Genomic DNA, 23,935 nt, shown 5'->3' on the forward strand with positions numbered 1-23,935 from the left:
TATTCGGGTGTTTTGAAGTGGAAATGTTTCTAGATGGAAGCAGGGAGTAAGCAGCGTGGCATGATGGGTAAGCAGGCTTTGATTAGAGAACAGATTAAACCTCATACATGTGTATTTCCTAGATACACTCCCTGCTAATGGATGCTGCCTCCTGTGATATCCTTGGTAGAGCATTACAGCTTCATGCCATTACATACACACACAAGCTCACACATGCGCTCATTTTTCTCAGACAAACGGCAAAGCATAGTGCCCGTTACAGCACAAAGTCACCGGCAGCCATCCCGCCCTCTTGCCCTCAATAATGGTGCATGCCACCCGTATGAATAATGGACAATAATGTTGTGCTCCTCACTCTCACTCTCTGAATAATATATACATATATAAACATTTGTGCCTCTCCCTCTCTCTGTACATTTCTTAGAGATGCCAATCATGGAGATGATGGAAAGACCCATCTGGTGAGGAGTGAATGAAAGAAGGACGGAGGAAAGGAAAAAACGACAGCAAGAGGTGAAAGAAGGAGAGAAACAAGTCCAACAGAGGGGAACGAAAAGGAAACAGGAGGAAAGGAAACGGGGAGGGCGGAGAAGATGTGAAGACCTGCAAGAGGAGCGACGGAGTTTGAGGACAGATAGAAACAGGAAGTGCTAGAGGGAGGAAGCACACAAAGTCCTGAAGGAGACGGACGGGATTGAAAGTGAACGGACGGAGCACAGGACAGAGGAGCTGAGAGCTAGGAGGGGAAAGCGAGGGACTGTTTGAGGGAGGGAAGAAGCATCTGGATGGTCTCCACGGCGACGGCCGGCAGGTTACCCCCCACCCGAAGATGGCCTCCAACTTCAACGACATCGTCAAGCAGGGCTACGTGCGCATGCGCAGCCGCAAGCTGGGGGTGAGTCCGTGTCTGCGTTGTCTCTCCGGTCGTGTTTCATCACACCCACCACAAAATGCTATTCCTGAAAAAGGTATTTTCAAAGACTCCTTTGATTTGTTTCTACTCCTACAGCGTGACGAAGGCGTTCGAAACAGCATTTCACACATATGGAACTCAGCAAATATATTAAGGTCAATTCGTTTTTGCATAATGAAAGTGTCATCCAAAAACCAATGAACACAGCAATCCAGCATTACTCCGGTTGCACCTGCTACAAATCCAGTGTCACTTGTTTAAGGACTTTTTTTCTTTCGGTCTCTTGATATTGTTTTGACAAGCTCGGGCTGCTTGGCCTGTATCTTCTAAATCACATCTTCACTTTGTTTCATAGACACCTTCAATTGTTTTTACCTTACCTTCGTGGTGTGCGTCTATTCATTTAAAAAGTTTCTCGATATTACAAAAAACAACAACACGGATTTGGTTTTATTTGTCCACTGTCTTGACAAATACAACCAGAAAAACAAGTTTTGTTTGTTTTGTAATTTGGGTGAACCTACCCTATGAGTAAAAATGACGATAAGAAGGAGAAGGATAATGATATTACTGTCTTGAAACAAGGTTAATACAGAATATCAGGAAGACATGTACATTAATATTAGGAAGCAGGCAGATTTGTTTTCGCAGTCTGTCCCAGTTGGCTCGTGAAAACTAATTCGAGCCAGGTTCTTCTGTTCAGCAGCTCATTTCAAATAACCCCACTCCTCTGCTATCGCTGCTCGCACACGGCGCCGTTCAGCTCTAGGAGGGGGACTGACGACGTTCCAATTACAGCACCGGCGCGGTGCTTAGGGTAATACCAAAATAAAAGCTTCTTGTCCTCAAGTTAAGCAGCTCAGTTACTGGCTTCTGTATAGACAAAAGTGTGGCCGGAGGGGAAATAACGTGCTTGCTTTTTAGTTCTTGACCGACTTTCTGTTTGTTCTTTAAATGCTTTGTGCACAAATATAACTGAGTTTTTATCCTTGCTTTTACCGGCAGAGCCAAAACCTTATCACTGTAAGGTGTGTGAGTGTGAGTGTTTGTGTGTGTGTGTGTGTGTGTGTACCACCACAGTGAATACCAAAACATGTCCTTGGAAATTGTCTTGAGATCTTTAACCCTGTTAGCAAAGTTAGCATCCTTGTTAAGGATAACAATAGTGGTTGGTCAGTGTGTCCACCATGTTTTTTTTCCTTTTCGTGGTTGTGAACAGAGAGAGAGAGAGAGAGAGCTGAAAGCAACCAAGCAATTCTATGTAAAATCTGACATTCAGCACCCCCGTATAGCCACAATGGAATGATCCTTTGTTTCACACCTACATTTTGCCGACACTTCGACGACTGTGTGAATCAGGCTCCCTTCGGTCGAATCGGCGAGACGTCGACTATTCGAGGTCGGGGTCATTTTCACTTGCAAATATCTTTTTCCACCATACCATGAGGCATAATGTGTCCGAATGACATCTTGCAGTGACAACCATGAGGTTTTAAGTCAGTGGCTTTTGTGTGAAACGACTCGCCGACTTTTACAGGATTGGATTGGATACATGATGTTCTGTGCAGACATTCATGTTCCTCTGAGGATAAATTGTACCAACTTTGGTCATCTTGAGGTCAATGTTTTAATTTGTCCAATACTTTTAATTATGGCAAAAAAAAACCACCACTAATGAGCATTAGGAGCAGTGGGCTGCTGTGAAGCGCCCGAGGAGCAACTTTGGGGTTCAGTGTTTCGCTCAAGGACATTTTGACATGCGGCTAAGAGGAGCCGGGGGATTGAACTGCCGCCCCTTTAAATGATTAAAGCTTCGATTCAGTTAACACAACAGTTTCCCGCGAGGCTAACCCTTATCTTTTAGAATCTGAATGGGAGGAAACAAAAGGAGCAATTGTCACCTCCTTTGTTTGGGTCGACCTTGCCGAACGTAGACCCGATTCTTCATGAAGTCATGAAGTCCTACTGGGTTATCCAGCTCTGGGACACTGCGCTCTGGGACACTGCACTCCAGCTCTGTCCCCCTGCGTCTCCTCGTACTGCGTGTCCTCTACCGGCACCGGATCGGCGCTAGAAACCGCCTGGCTCCGATGCCGACAATGATTGTTTTCTGTCATCCATCATTAATCTGTACTGCTTTTGTTCATTTGCCCATTTCTATCTGGCTTCTCAAATACTTTTGGATGAGTTTCAGGAGTTCTGAAATGTGCTGCAAATACAGGCAACATATGAGCAGGAAAATGGTGTTGATTGGCCCAGCCTGCGTCTTTTTTATTTAAAAACCATTCAGACTAATTGTATTTACGGTACAGTTGAGCTTGTAGTGGAATTAACGGGGCCGAAGCAAATTTGACTTTTACAGTTTTTCTCTTTGGGTATCTTTGCGCATTTTAGTTTTTCGTCCCTGTCTTATTTTCCCCGTCTTTCTCACTCTGCCCATCATTTAATTGCTCTGTGTCTTCTTTTTCTCCCTCTGCGGTTTTTCTGCCCAGAGCGCTGATTCCTCACATCTCATTCTTCCTTTTCTGCCTCATTATCTATATCCTTCCTTAGCATTCTCTCTGTGTCATCTTTCTATCCCTCGCTCTTTTTTTTTCATTTGCTCTCTTATTCCAGCTTCCCGCTGTGCCAGTTTTGTCAGCAGTCAGTCCATACGTTGTGATGTGTGGTGTGACGCAGGGACAGTTTGGCATCGGTGGAATGCAGCTGGCATGCTTTGCATATGAAAAGCTCTTTACTGGTTTTACAGTAATTTAATTTTAAAAAAGGTTTCCGTTTCCCTTTTACATGTTGTGGTTATTGCAATGTTCAAGTACTTTGATATAGACCGTCAGTGTCATTACTTACAGTCAAGTCGGAAAAATGGCCAATGTTAGATACCAATATTGGATATTTGGCCGACACTGACTCATATAGGTATTCAATTTAATTCTATGTTTATATACAAGAATATACATTATGTACTGGAATTTAAATTCCTGTATTAGTTTTAATAATTATTTAATAATTTAAAAAATCCAATGATATATTTTTATATTCTTTGTCTCTGGACAGCGAGAAACATGGCCAATACTAGCAGACATAAAAGAACAATTAACCTATGGCGGCCGTGGCTCAGAGGTAGAGCAGGTTCTTCCAATCAGAACATCGGCAGTTCAACATCGGCAGCTCTTCCATCAGATGTCAATGTGTCCTTGGGCCCAAATTGCTCCTGTGCAGGCTGTGGAGTGTGGGTGTCAAAGGTCAGTAAGTCCTGATGGGCAGGTGGCACCTTGTAGCTGTAGTTTGAAGCCAAGTGTTTTGTATTTATTTACATTTATAGTGTACCGGTACTTTAAACACTATTGTTCAATTTGAAGAAAAAAGTATCGGTTCAGGCACCGTTTAGGCACCGGTATCGTTTTAAAAGTATCGTTTTAGCACCGGTATCGGAAAAACCCAAACGATACCCATCCCTAATTATATGTAGTCAATGTATCGTTTGTTAATATTAACAAAAGTGCAGCTCTAAGGTGGAAAAGCGGTCTGGTTTTGCTCGCTTTCATTTTTTAAATTTGTGATATATTCAAAGATAAGCACAGCATTAACAAAGTCTTAATAAGCCTCAGACATGTCTTGATACCCTGTAGGGCGATCAGTTTTCAGTCAGTGAGTCAACACGGTGTTGTAGGAAACCCAGGCGAGAGACAGGGGTTGAGACGGGGGCATGAGCACAAAGAGAGGTAACGAGGGAGTTACCCGAGTTAGTCTCTGCATCCTTAGGGCACAGCTGAGGTCCTCCTCAAGGCTGGGTAGATACACTACCGAAGTCATGCTTAATTTACCTCAGCGGGAAAACGACAAAGCCAAAGGAAAAAAGCCCCAGACATGCAAAAATCCAAGCGCATGCTGACTTACCGCTAACCTCGCGTGCACCGATGTACCCACGGAGCCCTGATGCTTCCACGCAACGGCCTGTTTTTCATGTCCTGCATAAGTATTACCACAGTCCTCTGAGCGTAGTGAACTTCCGTATTGATGAGATTGATATTGATCAGCCTCTAGGCGTGAGACAGGGGTTTCTAAACCCCCACACTCTCCTTTACCAACCTCCCACTGATGCCGCATGCAGTCAACGCACTGCACTCAGATGGTTGATAGGCACCGAGTCTAAAAGCATATGTTAGTTGTATTTTCACCATCTGTCCATATGCTTATGTTTGCCCTGAACATACCTTAGACGTGGTGTGTATTCAAATAAGGAGACAGCATACATTCATCTTTAATACCTTTTAGATCTTGCTGTACGTTATGTTCAAAGAAACATACGGTAAATGATTCACTTAGATTAATAGAGAAGGCAACACCCTGGAGTCCTGGAAGAGTCTCACAGTTGGAATTAAATGTGACATTGCCTGAGGCCCGAGTAAACTTAGAGACGACACAGGCGCTGGTGAGAGCTCAGCTAACACGCAGGATATAACACTTCAGATGCTGTTTATCTTCATCTGTAAGATATGTCGTGTGCATAAGTTTCACGACCATTCACACTGGAGAGAGTATTTTCATTCAGATCCCTTTAGCTGTCTGCAAATGCACAGATAAAGTGGGTTTGATTTAAGGGCCGCAGAGACGCATGTGGCAGTTTTATTGTGTCCACAATTTCGGATGGGTCATTTTTGAAGGTCAAATTGAATAAGCACTTTTGTTGTTGTGATTTTGTGCAGCAAAACCATTCATTTGGAGTTGTGTTTGTTTTTAACCACCTCCTGAATGAAACATCTGGCTCTGTGGCCTCTAAATGCACTAATAGGTTCACCAGCAGGTCTTTAAATTTGTCTGTCCGCCTTTTTTAATCGAAGTTTTTCATTAAAAATAGCTATAACAATGAGCTTAAAGGTGCTAATATACTCCATAAGGCTGAGAGGAACTGCAGAGTTGGGTGATCAATTTCTGAGGGTTAATCAAGCGACACCTTTCACATTACACATTACATTTTTTATATCAAATTAGCGATTAGCATAACTATAATAGTAGGCTTAGCATTGATTGTCAAATCCGAACACTTAGCTAAGATAGACTATACATTTCATCAGTAGGTCTTTTCAAACTGCTGTTAGTCCCAGGCTAAGTGAGCTGTTAGCCTGAGGTTAAGGCCACGAACATACTACTCTGTTTTCGTTTGGAAACGCAGATGTTTTGCTACGTTTACGCTGAGCGTCTACACTACGCCGGTGTTTTCGAGCACCGAAAACGGAGGAGTTTGAAAACGCTCCCGAAGACTGATAAGTTTGAAAACGCCGGGGTTGCGTATTCATGTGGACGGTCGAAAACTGATACGTTTGGAAACGATGACGCCCACACCCACGTTCGCTTGATTGGTTCTTAGCAGTCATGACGTGTCCTTCCCTGATTCGTCACACATCTATCACGGAGATTGTTTTAGTTTTAAAACTCCGTTTTCAAATGGAAACGGGGTAGTATGGACATGGCCTACGTGAGCTGTTAGCCTGAGGCTATGTGAGCTGTTCACCTGAGGCTAAGTTAGCTGTTCACCTGAGGCCAAGTGAGCTGGTAGCCTGGAGCTAAGGGAGCTGGTAGCCTGGGGCTAGATGAGCTGTTAGCCTAAGGCTAAGTGACCTGCCAGCCTTGGGCTAAGTGAGCTATTAGACTGAGACTAAGTGAGCTATTAGCCTGAGGCTAAGTGAGCTGTTAGACTGAGACTAAGTGAGCTGTTAGACTGAGGCTAAGTGAGCTTTTAGACTGAGGCTAAGTGAGCTATCAGCCTTGGGCTAAGTGAGCTTTTAGACTGAGGCTAAGTGAGCTTTTAGACTGAGGATACGTGAGCTGTTAGCCTGAAGCTAAGTTAGCTGTTAGACTGAGGCTAAGTGAGCTTTTAGACTGAGGATACGTGAGCTGTTAGACTGAGGCTAAGTGAGCTATTAGCCTGGGGCTAAGTGAGCTTCCACACTGGCACAATCCTGGCAAATTCCAAAGCAGAGTTGGCTCTGTGGGATTATCCCCTGAGAATCTAAAATTGCCAGTGTAAAACAGGGTTTAAGCAAACACTGTAATTTGTGTCACTGATTTTGTAGTGTGATAAGTTATCCCAGGGCCAACTCTTAGCCCTGGGCTGCAAGAATATGTATTGTATAAAAAAAAAAACTGGATAAAAGTGAAGTACTTGATGATCTTTTTACAGTTCAGCCTGCCACATCTAGTTTTCTCTGCTCAGTCCAAGGAACCTGTAAATGTGTTTTATACGCCTTGAAGGCATCATTATGTAAGCAGCCCTCTGAGACTAATAGGTTAGCCTGCACTATCGAGTCTGAACTCCCCTGATCTGGCATTCAGCTTCACTTCACCTCTCCTCTCAGCACTGCTCTGGCTGCAGGCACTTTGACCTCCCTGCTTCCCCACATAAATATCTTCCTCCTGCTTCTCCTCATCTGGTCCCTTTCTCTGCTTTTTAAGAGATAAATTCAAGTCCCTCAGTCTTGACAGATAAAGCTACAGACTTCATTATGGTGCACTGCAACAATACAGTATTGTCTTCCAAGTTCAATGTTTGAGTTTTTTTGAAAGACATATCCAAAGATTATAATAAAAGATTACTGTACTGTTAGTTTTGTACATGATGAATACATATATTGTTTGGGTGAATGTAGTTTCAATGTGCTGCTGGTCATTTTTCCCAGTGAGTTTTGCTGAATCACCAAACCTTCACTCTGATGAAAGTACTCAGCACTGAAGTTTGAGTCTCAGGAACCACTTTGACGTCAACTGTTGTTCAAATAAAGTGTAAGGAGAAATGAGCACGGAACCTGCCACGTTAAATCGTTACAATGCCCTCATGCAAAGTGCTCATGTGCACTGTGTTCTTCTATTTCTGACAATTTCCATCAGGCATCCAGGGGCAGCCCGATTTTTCATTTGTTATGTTGACAGTTTACGCACCATAAAACTGTCAGCTCAGCGAATGGAAGTTTGTGTGGAGAAAAAGATGGACTCATGAGATGAGATGAAGTTATGACCCCACTGACACACACGCACTAACCGCCAGTCAGAAATGATAGGAAAATGATACATGTGTTATGAAATATGTGAATGCGTGCACACTGGGTTGTCAGCATATCTGTGCTTTAGGCCCTCTGCATATATACGTCTGCATTCAGATACATATATGCACACAAACATTTTTATTTTTCAAGCTGCGGTGTGCTGGTCTATTGTGGCCGCACCTTGTGTTATATGTGTCTAATATGTTTAAATTTCCTGGTGGTCACTGATTGGTTGACACCGCACGCTGAAAATAACTGGAACATTTTACGCCGGAGAAATGTTGCCAGATTGGCAGATTTTCCGCCCAGTTGTAAAGCTTTAGGAAGGATTATGTCGGTAAAAATGAGCTTGGGTGGGTTTCCAAAATTTTGGCCTGGTTTGTCAGTGCAGATGTTTTTCTTGTTTTTTTCCTTCTTTTCTGGCTAGCAACAACGTTTTTAGAACCAACGTGGCAACACAGCAGTATCTAGAAGGCTACTTGACCGGGCTGGTGAACCATCACAGGCACCCCCACCGGCTTTAAGGTGGTCAGATTAGCTGGTAGCAGTGACAATTTGCAACAATTTGCTGACGATATTATTGCGATGTAAGATTACAGGAACGTCTGTAGGACTATCCTTCATATTCCTGAACATGGGTACATTTCATGAACTACAAAAAGGTTGTTGTCTAACGGCGGGTCCAGGGGACCTTCATACCACCTACAAAGAGCTTCAGAGGGATGTGTTCAGAGCACCGGAACAAAAACACAGACACATCACCGACATCGATAATAACATCCAGAACGCGAGATTTTAAAGTAATTTATTAATGTTGAGAGCAAAGGGCATGGGTTTGTTCATGTTGGTAGGGACATTTTTAATGGGGCTGGCACATATGTGATCTCTAACTCGTGGGAATGGCGTTCGTTGAATAAATGTTATTCTACATGTTACTTATGTTAAAGTTGATAAATGTTTGGCCTGATTACAGAACAGCAAAGAAAAACACCTGACGTCCTCTTAGCCGTCACCTTACACTTGGAATTGAAACATAATATCAGTTGACTGATGTTAGTTGTATGAGCTCTCCCTCATTTCTCTCACACATCTACTGTACTCCTCCTATGGGATACGTCTCTACCTGTGTACCGTCCTTTCACAAATGTATGCCCATGTGGAGGGCAGCAATGTCAAATGAAACGGTGTAAAAATGGCTCGATTCATGTCGAAAGATCCTCTGATTGAAGGACGACCCCTTCTAGCACTGAGCCACAGTCGCCCCAGTCAACAATACCAACAATGCATTAGCAGTCGCTCAGTGATGTGCAGCACATTTTGGGCCCACCACATATGATGGAATGGTTATGGGAGCTATTGAAATGACTCTGACTGCGTTTTCCACCTCCACAGTGATAAGCGAAGCACCCAGGTGATTACTCCGAATCATTATCTTGGTGGCTGTTAGCACTGACCTTGCGTTCTGTGAGAGGAGCAGGCCAAAGTCATTGCCAAATATAGCAGCCAGACCATTACAGAGCCAGTGTTGCCGAAAGGAGTCATATGCTGCCGTTGCTCTGCAGGCGTTAGGACCATGCTGCAGAGGCGGTGGCCCGAAGCTTACTGAAGCAGGTAAGATAAGATCAGATCAATCTTTGATGACGTCCGTGGGGACATCGGGTGGAGCGGGACGAGGCATTCCCAGAGGCACTGCGACGGCACATCGATCCGTCGTGTCCGAAGCTGATTGTCCTGCTCAGGAAAAGATGTGTCCAATCAGATAGGAATAGGTCGTACTTGTTTGGGCAGCTCACCACCCTGTCTGGGAATTGAACCCCAATCTCCTGTGTGATTGGCGGGCACAGTCGCTGATGAGGAGGGAGGTGCTTTTGTGTGCAGCGAGATGCACTACAGGAAGGCACCTGAACAAAAGTTAGTGTTGTGGGCCTGGAATCGACATTCGGCAGTTGACGGTGGTTAGCATTGAAAGCTGCCACTGGAGTGTTACAGTAGAAGTAAGCAGTGAGCAGTGAAGCAGTTTTGTGATATGTATGACGCATTAAACTGGCTGTAGGGATGTCACAAGAACCGATACTTTGGTACCGAGTCAATGCCGAAATTCTGTCATTTTGAACGGTATGACTTATGTGCGGTGCACAACCGAACGTTGATGCATTAAAATCTGAATGGACGCAGTAAAATCACAATTGACATGTCCAGGAGACGCACCCAAATGTTTCCCCGATGATGCTACATTGTGAACAACAAATCAGCGTTGTAATCGGCTGGATGAGAGCTGGTTACGTTCGCTGTTAGCAGCCGGTGGGCAGCACAGTCCCGCACGGCTAAATAATGGACCTACCGTCAACGGACATCGCTTTGAGTGACGTTTTGATGTGTTCAAGCTCGATGCCGTAAATAGTTATATTGGTAAGGTAGATTGTAATGTTATCATGATGTGTGTAATCTTGGAAATTTTGTTTTTGGCCAGATACTTGAATAAAAACAATTGTTTGAAGGAGATGTTTATTGTTTTTTTTACTGTGGTGTTGAATCGAGTATCGAGAATCGTGGAATTTTAGCTGGTATTGGTATCGCCTACTAAAATCTTGTTGTCGTGACATCCGTAATTGGCTATGTCAGGATATTTATACCCTTTTAGCGACTCGCTGCTAAAAAGCAAAGTGAGTCAGCAGTGTCTCTCCCTGCAGCCACGTGGGGTGCATTTCCACTGACCTACTAGATATATGAACTGTCAGTGATTTCACATGTTCTTTCCAGATCAGTGAAAATTCAGCCTACCAGGGCTGCTTCCCAGGAAATGGAATGCAGCCTTCTCTCGACGTGCATATGCTTCGCAGGCTTATATATCGAGATGTCTGCGACCGGGTCTGCTCCCCTTCCACAATCTGAGCTATCTATTTTGCAAGAGCTCCGTCACTGCACTCTGTGCTCAGCGCCGCCAAAGATGATTGTGATTGGTTTAAAGAAATACAAACAAGCTTATTTTCCCCCGGATACCAGAATGGTAATGTTTGGAGCCTGACCTTTCTTCAGCTCTGACACATTGCTGTGGCGATAGGTCTGCGAGACATCCTACTGGCCAGTCGCGTTTTTATTTTTATTTTTAAAGGACGGACGCATTCGGCTGAAAGTCACTCGTTAACATGGTCACTCGTTAGACCAAAACACTGTTGACGTCCATGGCTGCAAGCGAATAAATGTGTTGACTTCCACTGTACTGATAAAAAATGCTTGTGTTGTAGCGCCCACGATAAAACTCAATAAACTCAAAACTCCATGTCACTGTATCATTAGTGATTAATGCTCTTGCATAGCTTGACAAGCTTACACTTACTTACGTCATCATTGTATACAAATTGTTAAAAGGTTCATACATTGACGTCTTTGGCATAGCTTCAAAGCTGTAACCTCTTCACATGCAGTTGATGATGTTTGTTCATTTCGTGAATGTTGTAAATTGCGATCCAGATCTCAAACATTGCACCTTTAAGCACACACACAAACACACCACTTCCCTTTGTCTATGTCAGATGGGCTGATGAAGAAAATGCGCGCTCAGCAGGATTTTGATGCTGTGGCAGCGGGATGGTTTGGTTGCCGTGGCAGCATGTGGAGGTGGGTGGTTACTTGGGTGGCATGGGGGGGGGGGGGGGAGATGACGTATTGCTCTCCTGGGAAAACAGCAGCCGGTCAGAGGTAATTTATCCGACCTTCCTTGTTCACTCTCTCTTTCTCCGTCTCTAATTGTATGTTCCACTCAATCCAGAACACACTGTGCCTACAGCTGTTTGGACAATGAGTTGTTTTGCTTTCGTCTGCACCTGAGTTTGGTTGTCTCCCCATCCATGTCCACAATCTACAGACCTTACTATGAACAGTTTTTTATCGGGACTATTTGTTACTCTTATTGTATGATTCAGCGTTCATGTTCAAAATCGGACTTCATGAAGTTGCTCATATATCTATTGTTTTAGATGTGTGTTAGAGACGTCTCCTGGTCAATCCCGCTGACATCCTGCCAGCTCGCATGAATGGCATGAAAATAATTCACTCTAGACTTTCCACATTGGTGGTTCTGGACCAAATGCATCACATTTTTTTAACACAGTAATTTGGTGTGTTTGTTAATCTCATAAAATTGTATCCATCACTTTATAGCTGTTTCTTTTGTAATAGTTGTGTGCTGTATGAAAATGTCTCTCGGGCAAGTACGCTTTATGTGGCCTGCAACGCCGACAGGGTAGTTTCAGCCATGTTAATGCCTGCCTATTAGATCTGGTGTTCGTTAGAATTCACACAACTGTAGTGATGTACTAACTCTTGCTTTTTATTCCTGACAGTCTTTTTAGGGTTCTGAGTAAACACTTTTCGGGTCCAGGTTATGGCAAGAAAAACAAAACAAAATGAGACACAACACTAGAAGTTGCTCACAAGTCATTTTTCCAAGTCCAAGTCTTTGAGGGGCAAGTCCAAGTCAAGTCTCAAGTATTTGAGCTGGAGTCCAAGTCTTTCAGCTAGAGTCCAAGTCAAGACACAAGTCACTGTGTTTGCCACTTAAGTCCGACTTAAATCCAAGTCCCCATCTCTGCACAACACCAATAAATTCTCTCGAAACCCAGGGTTCAGAGCAAGGTGACATATTTCACAGCATATTTGTGTTTTAACAAATCAAAATCAACAAAAGACCAGTGGTGGCACATAATCCATTTCTATTACCTCTATAAAACCGCTATATAGTTTGGCTTTGTTATCCACGTAGACATTTGTAATGTCTGACTCTAACAATTACATTTTTATGTTGAGTATTTTGTTATTTTAATCCTGCAATGTTAAGCACAGAGAGGAAACCGCTGATGTTCATTTCCACTGTCTTTGTACCCTGTCTTCTTAGTCCCGGTCCCTCTCTGTCACAAACCTCCCCCCTGCCGTCCTCTCCAGTCTTGTATTCGTTCCTCTTTCCTTCATTATTGCTTCATTATCTCTTGCTGTTGTCTGTTCCGTTCTCCGTCTCCTCCTCCCTCTCCACAGCCTCTCTGTATTTCCTTTGACGAAATTGAATGGGCTTTTTAATTGTAAGTCAATTTACCACAGCTGCTATAATGCCCCCCCCCCCCTCTCGCTCTCTCTCACCACTCCCGAAACTGCAAATTGTGCGTGCTGTAGCTACTCTAATTTCTCCATCCTTACAATAACATGAAACATGAACAGTGTGAGAGGACACACACTTTGTTTGTTTGTTGTCAGTTTTGCGGAAAAAAACTCTCAGCCTCTTCAATGAAGACTAAAGGCTGCAACTGCAATTCTTTATTTTGTTCAGACGTTTAAGTGCTGCATGTACTGTGTCCTTTTCATTCCCCATTACCTCCCATTATGCTTAAAAGTTGAATATAATTGAATTTATTTTGAACCATGGATGAAGTGAATATTTGGTCAAGATTTTTGGAGCTTCTGTCCTCATGAATCTGAAGCTAAATACACACAGATTGTTTGTAGACTGCAGCGCACATTTGCTTAACGCCATTTCCTCAGTCAATCTGGCCCACAATGTGGTAATGGAACTTTGCTTCTAACATTTGGGAGCCTAAATGTTGTTTTCAATGACAATAGTCCAACAGAAGTCAAACTATAGCCTAATGTTGCATTGGTTGACTGAAAGAACAATATTAATGGATTGGACTTGGAACAAATCTGTCTTCACCTGACTGACTTGGCTCGGAACAATCGAGACCTGGGATGTTACTTTCAAAACAATGACTATGTTCCATATCTGGGCTTAAGTGCATCAAATCTGCCACAGACATGGCAACAACAAGCGTGCCCCGCGTCCTTTGGAAAGCGTTTACGCTGTCGTCTGCGCTATTTTTAGTTTCTGTTCTGTGCGTTCTCTATTGGCTGCGTTTTCTTTTCTAAATGCTGTGCGTGTGTTGTCAAATTCATGAAATGTTTTTGTAATTTTCTTGTGTTTTTTCTATTTGCACCTGTTTGTACTGCGTTGAGCTCACAGACCAAAAAAACAGATGAAAAACTTGTTCGAAAGTCATAATCACAGAAGAGAAAATCATTTAAATCAGACTTAGAAAATGGATCGCCTGAATTTTTTCTCACTTGCCTGCTTTCCGTACGTCTGCTTTCATGCCCACCATCTCTTTATTTGCCCATCCTCCATATCATCCATCTCCCTCCTCCCCTTCATCTCTCCTTCCCCCATATCACTTCGCCCATCCTGTGTTTGAAGTAATCGGGTCTCTGCAGACAAACTGCGAGCAGCGCTTAGTGAAGTTAAAGAGAGGAGCGAGGGGGAGGGGGTGGCAGGGAGGGAAAGACGACAGAAAGTGCTAATTGCTCCCTTCTCACATCTTCAAAGATGAAACTGATGAGAAACAGCTTGGAGTTCCTCTTATTCCAGAGGGGTTTTGCTCACATTATAGCGCAGGAAAATGATGTTTCCCCAGACACGGCATTAGTGGTAACCTTGGAGTGCTGCGTCGGCAGGAGACTTGGATGGATACAAGGGCATTTCGAAATAAGTCAATAAACGTAATTATTTATCAGGAGGTGTCACATCTTATTAACTAAAGATTCCGCTAAGCTTCCTTGCTACGAAATGCATTAAGACTGTTTATCTTGTCGCGCCTATTTCATATGCACACATCTTTAACACTGTTAGTTCAGCGTCATGTGAAGTCTTACAGAGTTACCTCCGTATTTGTACCTCAACTTAAACCAATGAAATTGGCTTACTGCATAGTGCTGATTGAAAGAAAAAAGAGGTTGCATTTCATTTCTGCACCTCTGAGCTCAGTTTTTTGTTTTGTAGTGTTTTCTAAGACATTTCAGTCCGGAGTGCAACGTAGCAAGAGGGCATGCAGTGTTTCTTTTCAGAAAGTCACTTTCTCTTTACTGCACAAAGTTTCTCTGGTAGTCACATGCCCTAACATGCGGCCGGTCGCTGGCAACACACTCTTGTAACTGTTTAGCTGTTGACTTTCCAATACGATTTTTTCTGAGATGGATTTTTTTGAAATGTTTTTATTTTTCACGACCTTTTCTATGTGTGACGCAGTCATTCTCAGCTTAGTAACAGAATCAACTATAAATTGAACTGTTGATTAACTGGCAAACACATCATGTCAGCATGTCCACATATGTTAGTATACATTGCATACTGTCCTGTACGTACAGTAGTAATAGTGTAGGCCTTTTATTCTGTTACTAGTTAGTAGAGGCTTGTTAACTTGTTTTTGTTCTGTCACACAAGGTTTGGATTTTGATCCTCTTATTGTTTCTGACAAAAACAAAAAAAAAGTAATTCAATTACTTTTACCAAAAACTGTGCATTTATATCACAGATCTATCGGCGTTGCTGGCTGGTGTTCAAGAAGTCATCGAGCAAAGGACCTCGTCGTCTGGAGAAATACCCTGATGAGAAGTCTGCCTACATCAGAGCCTTTCCTAAGGTAGATGTGTGTGTGTGTGTGTGTGTGTGTGTGTGTGTGTGTGTGTGTGTGTGTGTGTGGGTGTGTGTGTGGGTGGGTGTGAGTAACAGGTATACTCTGTTCTGCAGGAGAAAACTAAAGACTTGACAGACACACACCGACAGGGATGAAAGTAGTCAGCCTTCACTTAAAAGACCTTCTGAGCTCAGCGAGACTCCACAATTCTTCTTCTTCTTCTTCTTCTTCTTCTTCTTCTTCTTCTTCTTCTTCTTCTTCTTCTTCTTCTTCTTCTTCTTCTTCTTCTTCTTCTTCTTCTTCTTCTTCTTCTTCTTCTTCTTCTTCTTCTTCTTCTTCTTCTTCTTCTTCACTCCGTCTCTCTCAGAAATCACTCGTCTTTCGTTCATCATCATCATCATCATCATCACCACTTCTCCTTCACTTGACCTCCTGCTTTCACACTCCACTTAATGTCCTTCAACACGCCAGGGGGCCTAAAGTGAAGCTGCAGAGGGACTTTGCTTTATTTTTTAATCCTTTTTTCCATTTATTTTCACTGTAAACACAATTATAAAGCCGTATGAGAGGTTTCACAGAGGGTTTCACTTCTGTACAAGACAGTAGTTGTATTTCATACCAACCAATTAACTGGCTAACGCTGTGTTCTCACTGCGAGCAACAAAGCAGAATGGCACGTTTTGCCAGCTACGAGTTGTCATTGAAGTTAAATCAGAAAGAATACCGGTACATTTTCTTTACATTCATTTAGACAGAAGGAAACAGGTATTTTGGGGGGAGAGAAGGACCGTAAATGGTGAAACCAGGCGGCAACCTCTAGTTCTGCCGAGTGAAGCCGATGCAGAAGTGCCTTAAAACTTTCATTCTGTCTCCTGACCATCAGGGGACGACTCCTCTGACTGCCAAAAGAAGTCCTATCGTTAAGACGTCTATGGGAAAATGGCCCTACCTCTCTGTTAATGAGTTGAACATGAGTTTATGGTCTCAATCTCTAGTTTAAAGTCTTCTTCAACACAGCATGATGTTCATTGAGTAAATGATGATCCATTTAGAGTCAAATAGACCATAAAACGCGGAGTATGCTGTAGAGCAGGCTTTCTGTGATTGACAGGTCACTGCCGCGACCAGAGCCGTGTACGCCATCTCTACGTCACTGTTCCGCATTCCAAATATGGTAACTTCTGTTCACCGTTTGCAGAAATCTTATATCTTCTTCGTTATTTGTTCTGCCTTTTCCTAACAATGTTTAGCAGCACGAGCGATCAGTGCACCTGTGCAAGCCCCCCGCAGTGTTTCAGGAACAGAACTATGTGGTTAAGTTTAGGAAAAGGTTGTGGTTTGGGTTTAAATGATAATGACAAATCAGTCAACGCTGATTTTTGGTTCCACACGGGACATGAACAGCAGTCTCCTGGAGGAAAGTCTTGTGTTATTTTAGACCGACTTGTACCTCTCCGACTTCCTCCCAATGTGGAATTTGTGAGTTTTTATACTACTTCCCTTGTCCTAGCTTACATACAAATTGATTACGTGGGATATATAAGAATTATAGTGCATTACGTTTTGTAGGTATTGCTACAAACAGTGTATGAGAAAGAGTGTCTTCAGACTGAATGTGATTCAAATCTTCTCACCTCGTTTTATTTCCACAAATTTCACAATTGGAGATTTGTTTTCAAGTGAACTAACATCGTCAATGACATTTACTTCTGGAATACCTGCTGCTGAAAAATAACTCCTCACACTGAGATCAACTTTGTTAACAATTTTACCTTCAACCTGTCGCTTAGGTGACAGAGATTAGCAACGTCAAGAATATCACGCGGTTGCCTCGAGATACCAAGCGACAGGCGGTGGCCATTGTGTTTACAGACGACACCGCACGCACCTTCACCTGTGAATCAGGTAACGTACGGACACGTGCGCGCACACACACACAGATTGACAGCTCTGTATTGTCAGGACTCGACACACTATACCAAACTGCAAAATACACATCCCTGTCCACTCTGTCTTTTAGACTCGGTTTTTGATCAAAACCATGTTCCACCCAAGTTTGAGCATGCATACTTTCTGTTGATGCAGTTATCGCCCCAGACCCTGAGTAAATGTAAGGGATAGCGCAAGATTGTGTGAAATACGCTGCTTTGTTTGTGAGTGAGATGAGAAGATTGATATCAGGCTTCATGCCTGCGGGTGAAGAACAGAGATGGGGTCAGGACGTGTTTAGCCTAGCTTAGCATAAAGACTGGAAGCAGGGGGAAACGGCTAGCGTGGCTCAGTCCAAAGTAAAACAAAGAAACACCAATCAACGGCTCTAAAGCTCACTAATTATCATGGTGTCTTTCGTTTGTGTAACATGTATGTAAACAGACACGTAAAAAGCACGTCATACGTGGAATATTTCAAGGTGTACCGCGGGAAGTTGAGCACAGTTAGTCCATCTGGGTGGTGTTCACCATTAAACAGTTGAGGGAAATACAAATGTCTCAGGAGTCTCAAAACATCTGCCCGTAGAAGAGGTCGTCATTTCACCATTTTACTTCTTTTTTAACAAGACACTCGGTTCTAGTAGATGTGATATCTCTCTCTCTCTCTCTTTACAGAGCTGGAGGCAGAGGACTGGTTTAAGACGCTGTCAATCGAGTGTCTGGGGACACGGCTCAATGACATCAGTATGGGAGAGCCGGACCTCCTGGCTGCCGGAGTGCAGTGTGAACACACAGGTAGTTCACACACACACAAAATCAAACAAGCAGAGTCAAAATTTCCATCTCAAGGGGGTGGTTAAGCTTCTACTGCCACCACCGCAGGTCTGTGGTTTAGCGTAGGGGCCTCCAGCTCTTAAAAGCAACTCAAACTATGACCCCTGACCTTGTTCATGTCGTTCCTCGGTCCCCGCAGAGCGCTTCAACGTGTTCCTCCTGCCCTGTCCCAACCTGGACATCTACGGGGAGTGCATGATGCAGATCACCCACGAGAACATCTACCTGTGGGACATTCACAACCCCCGCACCAAGCTGGTCACCTGGCCGCTCTGCTCCCTGCGGCGCTACGGACGCGACGCCACCCGCTTCACCTTCGAAGCCGGGAGGTGAGACCGGGGAATGGGATGGCTGGGGGATGTTTGATCGCTGACTGTCCCCACATACATGCGGGTCACACACATCGTGGGTTGCCGCACACACACATCGTGAAGTGTTAGGTAACATTTTGTTCACCCTTTTTGTTCACCCGTTGGTATTTTTCAACCTATTTTCCCATGTTGTTGTGACTAAAAGTCATTTTTGAAATTGGTCCAGTATTGAGGGAGAACGCTAAACCGTCAATGTACGTCCACTAAAAGTTGCCACTGACAGGCTCAGCTTGTTATTGAAAAGGTCTGACAACATTATGGAAAGAACCCTGCAGAGAAACGAAACCTTTTTCTTCACCTTTCGTTTCATCCGGTCTGTTTGATATGGCGCGTCTTGCTCGGAGAAGTCTTGTTCTGAAATTTTGCGTCACATCGGGTACATCCCAAGTCTCTCATTTGCATCCACGTTTCCCTCACTTGCGTATCTTTCTTGCATTTCAGTCCCTACCACCGCGTTGCATGGAGAGTTGATTTTTCGGGGGGAATTTTAAATGATTGAACTCGCATCAAACCCGGCAACGCTCAGGAATTATCAGCCTCACGTGACTGAATGAAATGATCCCGTTGTATGAAATAACAGATCATAAAAACACAAATCTTTCCAACAAATGAAGACAGTTGTTTTTGGTCCTTTTGTTGTTCAGATCTACAATTAACATATGGTGAATCAGAAAACAAAATACATTTGGGAGTGATTTTAAGATCTGACCAATCAGATGCAGCATCCACTCAATAACTGATATGGGACCAAAACACAGTAAAATATAGTAAAATACAGAAATGACCCTTTTAACATGAAACGCCCAACTGTTTAATCGAACTCGAAACCAAAGTGTGTGCCTGTGCACTTTGTCAGTGAGCTTACGGTCAGTCCAAGGATACCTCCATCTCTCTTTCTCTCTAAGTCCATGAAGAGATTGATTGAATAGATTAGACGATGAATCAATTCTGGGTCAGACCTCCTTATCTGCCACTCTTTGACAAAACCTGACGAGCTATGATTGGGTCTGGATGCAGATAAAGGTGTCAGTGTGTGTGTAGCGAGAGAGCCCTCTGTCTGTGGGTGTGTTGTACTGCGTCGCCCCCAAAGACCGCGTCTCCTTTGTAGTGTATTCATTTACAGCTCGTCCACTGCCACTTCCTTTCATTCAACTTATTGGAAACGAGTTCATTTACTATTAATGTACTAATAGTATTAAGTACGAAGTGTTAAGTCATCTGTGAAAGTACACTGAGGATGTGCAGAGGTGCACTTGTTCTTGTCGGTCATTTAACGTGGCACAGGAATATGAATCTTGGCTCACTTTCACACCAGTAGTTCAGGTCATGTGGTCCGGAAATGATAAGTTGACTGACTTTTTTGCAAACAAACCAAAAGTTATAATAATGCAGTCATACGGAGTGACAGGATGCTCATTCATTGGTCAGTTTTGGTGATTCAGCATCATCACCCACACGGGGAAATGAGATTGATCGACCGACAATAGGGCACGCGTCATTCTGCCGGACCTCATGTGTGTATAATGTTGGCGCAAAGAGCTCACAGAGAAATGCCTGATTATTGATGTGATTATTACTAGTTGAGCTGATTGTTTGAATAATAACAAACAGGTAGAAATAGGACAAAAAAAGGCTTATTGTTCTGTAACATCTTGAAGTATAGTTACTGTGTGCTCTCTACACTTTACTTGTTTTAACTATTAAATTCACAGAGTAGAAGACAAGCTCAATACACCTCTGTTGAACTGCTTTACATTTCATGATGGTCTCAGTCTGGTCTTTTGGTCAATAGATATCTTTTGGCACTCTTTATTTGTCCCGTCGTCCTGAAATATGAGGCACTATGGGCTAATAAGGCTTGTAAACAGGTATTTCGCCGTGAGCTCTTTGTGACACCAGACAACAGAAATACACACATCAGGTCCAGTACAGCGCTGCTGTAAGTCAAATTCATTAAATTTCCCCACGTGGGTGCATGAAGCGGCGATGATGCAGGCCAAACCCGGAAGTGTTTTGCTTCCGGTTTGTAGTGTGTTTGTCATCCGAGGAGTGTTGACCAATCACGTTGGAGCGGGGTTGGGTAGCATGCAGGTAAACAGTCTGTTTGGAGAGCAAAAAAGATAAGAACGCTTTGGCCGAAATACAAGCTCTGAACCCTCCACCTATTGCCTCATGACGATTTAGCTTTTTATTAGCTTAAACTGACTGCTTGTGAAATGTTGTCTCTCAATTCTAACGGCGTTCTCGCGTCTCAAGTTGCTAATTGGACTGGTGCTTGGAAGAGGAAGCCTTGGCCCAGATATCCGACCTTCGCCCCTGAAGGCTTAATCGTCTTCAGACCGATAGCCGATGGGTTCCGAGATTGGTCAACTTATGACTGAGGTTCTGTTTGTTTTAAAGATATCGAATATCGTTCTGATACTGACTAAAGATAGCTGGATCTGGCATCAGTGGCATTAGGCCAATCTGGTATTGGATACCATTATTTTAATAACTGACAATTTAGTGCATTTATATACATGTATTTATTTGTTACATTTTATTGGTATGGGATCGGTACTCAGTATCGACCGATTCATAAAGCCCGGGTATCTTCATTGGGACTGAAAAGGTTGGATCGGTGCATGTTTTTTATACATTTTTTACCTTGTTGCTGCTGTACTGACTGATACATACAACTTCATTTCGTTGTATGTTTTTACGATGACATTTGCATTTTTTCATAAATATGTAGGTTCGGACATGATGTGGAGCGGCTTTAAAACTCACCATGCCTCCGTGTTTCCATTACATTTGTGTCAGGGGACACTGAATCACTTCCTGAAATCTCACACTGATTCATTTCTATTGAGTGTAGAGGGAGTAGGAGCTTATTCAGGTTTTCCAGACAATCCTCCATTATACTGTATTGGCCATTCTGTGCTGTGCTGTATTGCACACTGGCTTCACACTAATCTTGCTGTTATGTGTAGGATGTGTGACAGCGGTGAAGGCCTCTACACCTTCCAGACCAGAGAGGGGGAGCAGCTCTACCAGAGGGTCCATTCCTGTACGCTGGCTATTGCAGAGCAGCACAAGAAGGTCTTGCTGGAGATGGAGAAGAACAGCAGGGTGAGATTGGGAGGTTGTATGAGACACTTATCAATGGTCCGTGTATTACCTACAAAATATGACGGCCGGCATACCAGCAGTTTGGAGAAACAGACGGGACCAATGTCATGCTAAGTACCGGAGAACCTAAAAAAATCAGGACCAGTTTAAGAGTATTCTATGTTTAGAATATTTTCACCGCTTTATCTTGCCGTCAGACAGCCCTACCCGTTGGGAAACCCAAGCCATTATATCCATCTATGCTCTCTTTAAAGCCACTGGACTCCATTGAAACAGTAATTTTGCCTCGCAGAACACAGGAGTGGCTGTTGCTACCGCTGCCTTGGTTTGCTATTGTGTGACTTTGGTGAATCATAATTCACTAATTAGACTAATCTGCAGTGCTTTTTTGTAAACTCCTGAAGTTGTGTCCTATGTTTATGACTCCCAGTTGATGTCTATGGGTTCAGAACCTGGCTCCTACCCATGCACCCCTACCGCCATCCTGCCCCGATCCGTCTACTGGCACCACATCACTGGAAACCAGACCGGCATGGATGGCAGCGGTAGGCCCTTACACAGACCCTTCAGACAATTCTTTTTTAATCTATTCCTTTTCTTATGTAGGCTTCTAACATACTATGTATCGTTCAAAAGCATGACAACTAATTTCTCAGTCCATTGCTATTGTGCCTGAACCTTATGTCATGGCTCCAAACAAACCTGCTGGCACCAACATGGCGAGAGTAGAGGTTAATTAAACACACCAAAATCAGGAAAAGAAAACCTCATATGTGTTGGGTTTTGCCTCTTCCACTTAAATATACTTTTAAATCAGCTGTCCTGGTTATGTCCTAAGGGATAAAAACACACCTACAGTACCAGCAACCTCTAAAGTAAAAGCCGTGTTCATCCTCTGTCTGTAGGTGATGCTGCAGAGGACGACCTGCTGTCCACCCGTCTGCCACCGGACCATCACGCCACGCTGCCCCTGGCAAATGCACATGCACAGTCCCAGTCGCACATACACACACAATCAACGACACACTACCCCACCTACCCCAGACAGTGACACACACATACACGTAAGAAGGTACGGACGTTGAAAATGACGCAGAGACAAATAAAACACAAACATGCATACATGCATGCAGGCCCACACAATTCACACACACTGAAAGAAACACACACTGTTCCATCCTTATTTAAGTTTTACAGCCCAACGTCACACCTCACAAGAGATGGTGTAGGCAGGACTGACACTGGCCAACACACCATGCTGAATGCAGGAAGTGAAAACTAAATCCAGCGAAAGACTGCGAGGAGATAGATCTTCCTTACATGACTGCAGCTCCTACAGTTCCACAGGAGGCGGGGCGGTATTTGACGTTTTTCCACACTCAGGGTGAGAAACTCCGGCAGATTGGCATGTATTGCCGACTGTTTAAATGTGCAATGTGTAGGGAAAAAAAGAAAGGAAAACACTCAAAAAATGAATCAACAGAACGTGAAGAGGTGACGTTGTGTGCAAAGACGTCTACGTATTGTGTTGCAGAGATATCTGCTGAAATGAGCACGCTAACCAGCTACAGTTACCTCGTATTCAACCAGCGCAAACCCCAGCGCCGGGAGTCACATCAGGCCAGATGAGCGCTGGGTCTAACTTGTGTCACGGGGGCAACAGAATGTTTGCTGATCCGGCGGGGAGTATGGTTTGGGCAGTCCACTGGAATCAGTCCCCCCAATTACAGTTGCTACAACTCTGCAAATCTGCAGAATTTTTGCCACTCTGGATTTAATCAAACAAACTACCAAAGTGCACACAGACCGTACAGCTCCTAGTTAGTGGCACAGTAAACACAAAGTTGCTATTTATTTGTCAATAACAAAGGACTTTAAACTTAGACCGCATCGACCCAGTAGTAGAGGAGAAATGCTGCCACCTATTTGTTTGGAGCGGGTGGGCCAGATCTTACAGATTGCACCTTTAAACCACCATGGTATTATATATACAGCATATATTCCGGATGGCCACTCATTGAGGCAGTGTGCAAAGCCTTGATCTTATTACAAAGCTTCCTGGGTAGACTTGGTATATTTTTAGTGAGGAATCTTTGAATGTCCAAGTTTGAGTTTCTCACCCCAAGAGTGACAATTTCCGAATGGCTGCCATGGGATAAACGTCAATAAGGCCCAGTGTGTTACATTGAATGCTGCGTGGAGCGGGACTGCATGGTGCCTTAATAGCACCACGTGGACTGTGCTATCATTGGACATACGCTGACATTGAGGATTCCCAGTG

At 43.6% G+C, this 23,935-nt stretch overlaps 1 protein-coding gene across 1 annotated transcript; it reads left to right on the plus strand.

Moving 5' to 3' along the window:
• Window positions 1–829: 829 nt before the first annotated feature.
• dok4 (docking protein 4) lies at window positions 830–22,991 on the plus strand (the record flags this gene model as incomplete). The annotated part of the gene is made up of 8 exons (XM_079283733.1): window positions 830–895; window positions 15,306–15,413; window positions 17,198–17,312; window positions 18,014–18,133; window positions 18,312–18,501; window positions 21,516–21,654; window positions 22,085–22,199; window positions 22,560–22,991. 8 exons carry the CDS (start codon window positions 830–832, stop codon window positions 22,703–22,705), a joined length of 999 nt encoding a protein of 332 aa, XP_079139859.1. The 3' UTR covers window positions 22,706–22,991.
• Window positions 22,992–23,935: the final 944 nt, after the last annotated feature.

This window comes from Melanostigma gelatinosum, assembly GCF_949748355.1.
Source record: "Melanostigma gelatinosum genome assembly, chromosome: 2".
Classification (NCBI taxonomy): Eukaryota; Metazoa; Chordata; class Actinopteri; order Perciformes; family Zoarcidae; genus Melanostigma; species Melanostigma gelatinosum.